The sequence below is a fragment of the Arachis ipaensis genome, chromosome B03 (genome assembly GCF_000816755.2).
Source record: "Arachis ipaensis cultivar K30076 chromosome B03, Araip1.1, whole genome shotgun sequence".
NCBI lineage: Eukaryota > Viridiplantae > Streptophyta > Magnoliopsida > Fabales > Fabaceae > Arachis > Arachis ipaensis.
The window spans coordinates 75,941,297-75,942,997 of record NC_029787.2 but is presented as its reverse complement, the minus strand read 5'-3'; the positions used below and the strand labels follow the sequence as shown (position 1 = coordinate 75,942,997).

The 1,701-nt window shown below is 44.3% G+C and overlaps 1 protein-coding gene across 1 annotated transcript; it reads right to left on the bottom strand.

The window, feature by feature from the left end:
- Positions 7 to 1,350, bottom strand: LOC107633232 (FAS1 domain-containing protein SELMODRAFT_448915-like). Its single transcript, XM_016336874.2, has one exon. It carries the CDS (start codon positions 1,088 to 1,090, stop codon positions 269 to 271), a length of 822 nt encoding a protein of 273 aa, XP_016192360.2. The 5' UTR covers positions 1,091 to 1,350; the 3' UTR covers positions 7 to 268.

Below are 1,701 nucleotides of genomic sequence, written 5' to 3'. Positions count from 1 at the left end.
TGTATGCATTATTCGATGTTTGTTCAATTACAATGAAAAAAGTGAGCTAAGCTCCATTCTAATCTAAGTTTCCGAGTAAACTCTTTCAAAATCATTGACCAGTCATTATCAATGTAACAAAAAACTCATTATCCTAATAAATTTCCGTAACGAAAAATCTCCCAATGAAAAAATAGCATACAACAACAAACTATATCTAACTTCCACTTTATTCGAATCAAGAAAGCTAAGAAGAAGAAACTTGCACCGTTTGAACTAACATCACAACTCAATGCAGAAGAAAGACGAGTTCTTGAATAACGAGAGCCAAGATTGCCACGTGGACGAGGGTGCACCATAGAGACGCACGTGGAGAACCGCAAGAACCAGACTTCCCACCCATCATTCCTATGGTTTCCTCCATCGGCATGAACGGCTGCATGACGGCAGTGTGCGGCGGCGGAGAATAAGGAGGAGGAGGAGGAGGAGGAGGAGGAGGTGGCGGGGGGATGCCATCGCCGTAGACGGAGTAGTCGAGTACACCGGCGACACCGTGGACGGCGATGGAGGGGGTTTTGTAGATGTCAGGGTGGGTGATTGGAATGCCATCGAGGGAGAAGTTTACGGCGGAGTCGTCGGTGACGGAGATGGACTTTCCGGGAAGGAGGGTTGGGAGGCGGGCGGCGCGGCGGAAGAGGAGGAGGTCAGAGAAGATGAGGCGCTGCGGGACCACGTGGTAGGGAAAAAGAAAAGGGTCTACCATAAGCGGAACCCCGTTGCCGTTGCCGTTGCGGTTCAATGTGGCATCTTGCGGAATGAAGAGTGTGGCGCTGATTGGGAGCAATGCAGGGTTTGACATTGAGAGAATGTTCACCCATATGCTGAAGTCACCGGCTCCGATCAGTGCGTCTATGGCTGGGGGCAGAGAAGACGATGCGGAAGTTACGGGTGATAGTGGGCAAGAGAATGGGGGCGTTGTTACCGTTGGTGATGGAAACGGTGATGGCGAGGGTGATGGGGATGATGATGCGTTCAGTGGGGTCTGGAGGAGGAAGAAGAGAATGAGGAGAAAGAGATGGTGGTGGTGATCGTGATTGGTTGCCATTATCATGGGACATTGAGAGAGAGAGAGAGAGAGAGAGAGAGAGAGTGAAAGTGGCTCCTTTCTTTTCTTTCTTTGTGTTCTTGGATTTCTTGCGGAAGGGGTAACCAAAATAAATGGAGCATGGAGGAGCGATTTTGAGTTGAAACTGGTGATTCTCAAGCGTGACTTGCCTCAGATCAGACTATATATACACATGTTCCTTGGCACTGAAATCCATTCAACCTGGCCTAGCTAATTTATATTGCACTAGAATTATAGTCACTTTCGTCACTTTGGCTGTGAAATACATTCAACTTGGGCTTATAAATATTCTCTCAAGGTCGCAAAATCTATTTGCTTATTTGCAACGAGAGAATAAAGAAAAAGGAGAAAGAAGAAGAAATATACCACAAAGTATAAGGATATCGACCACCTAAATGTTGATTAACATGTGGGTCATTTGAATGATGAGGTTAGTATAAATTTAAATGTGTAATTTAGGATCAAATAATTCAGGTTTAATTTTGTAATATCCTGTCACAAAAACTTTAATTTACGCTTAAGTTAGAAATTAACGGTGACGAAATATTACCATGCGTAAAAAAAATACATATATAATTTTAAAATAATAATATAAT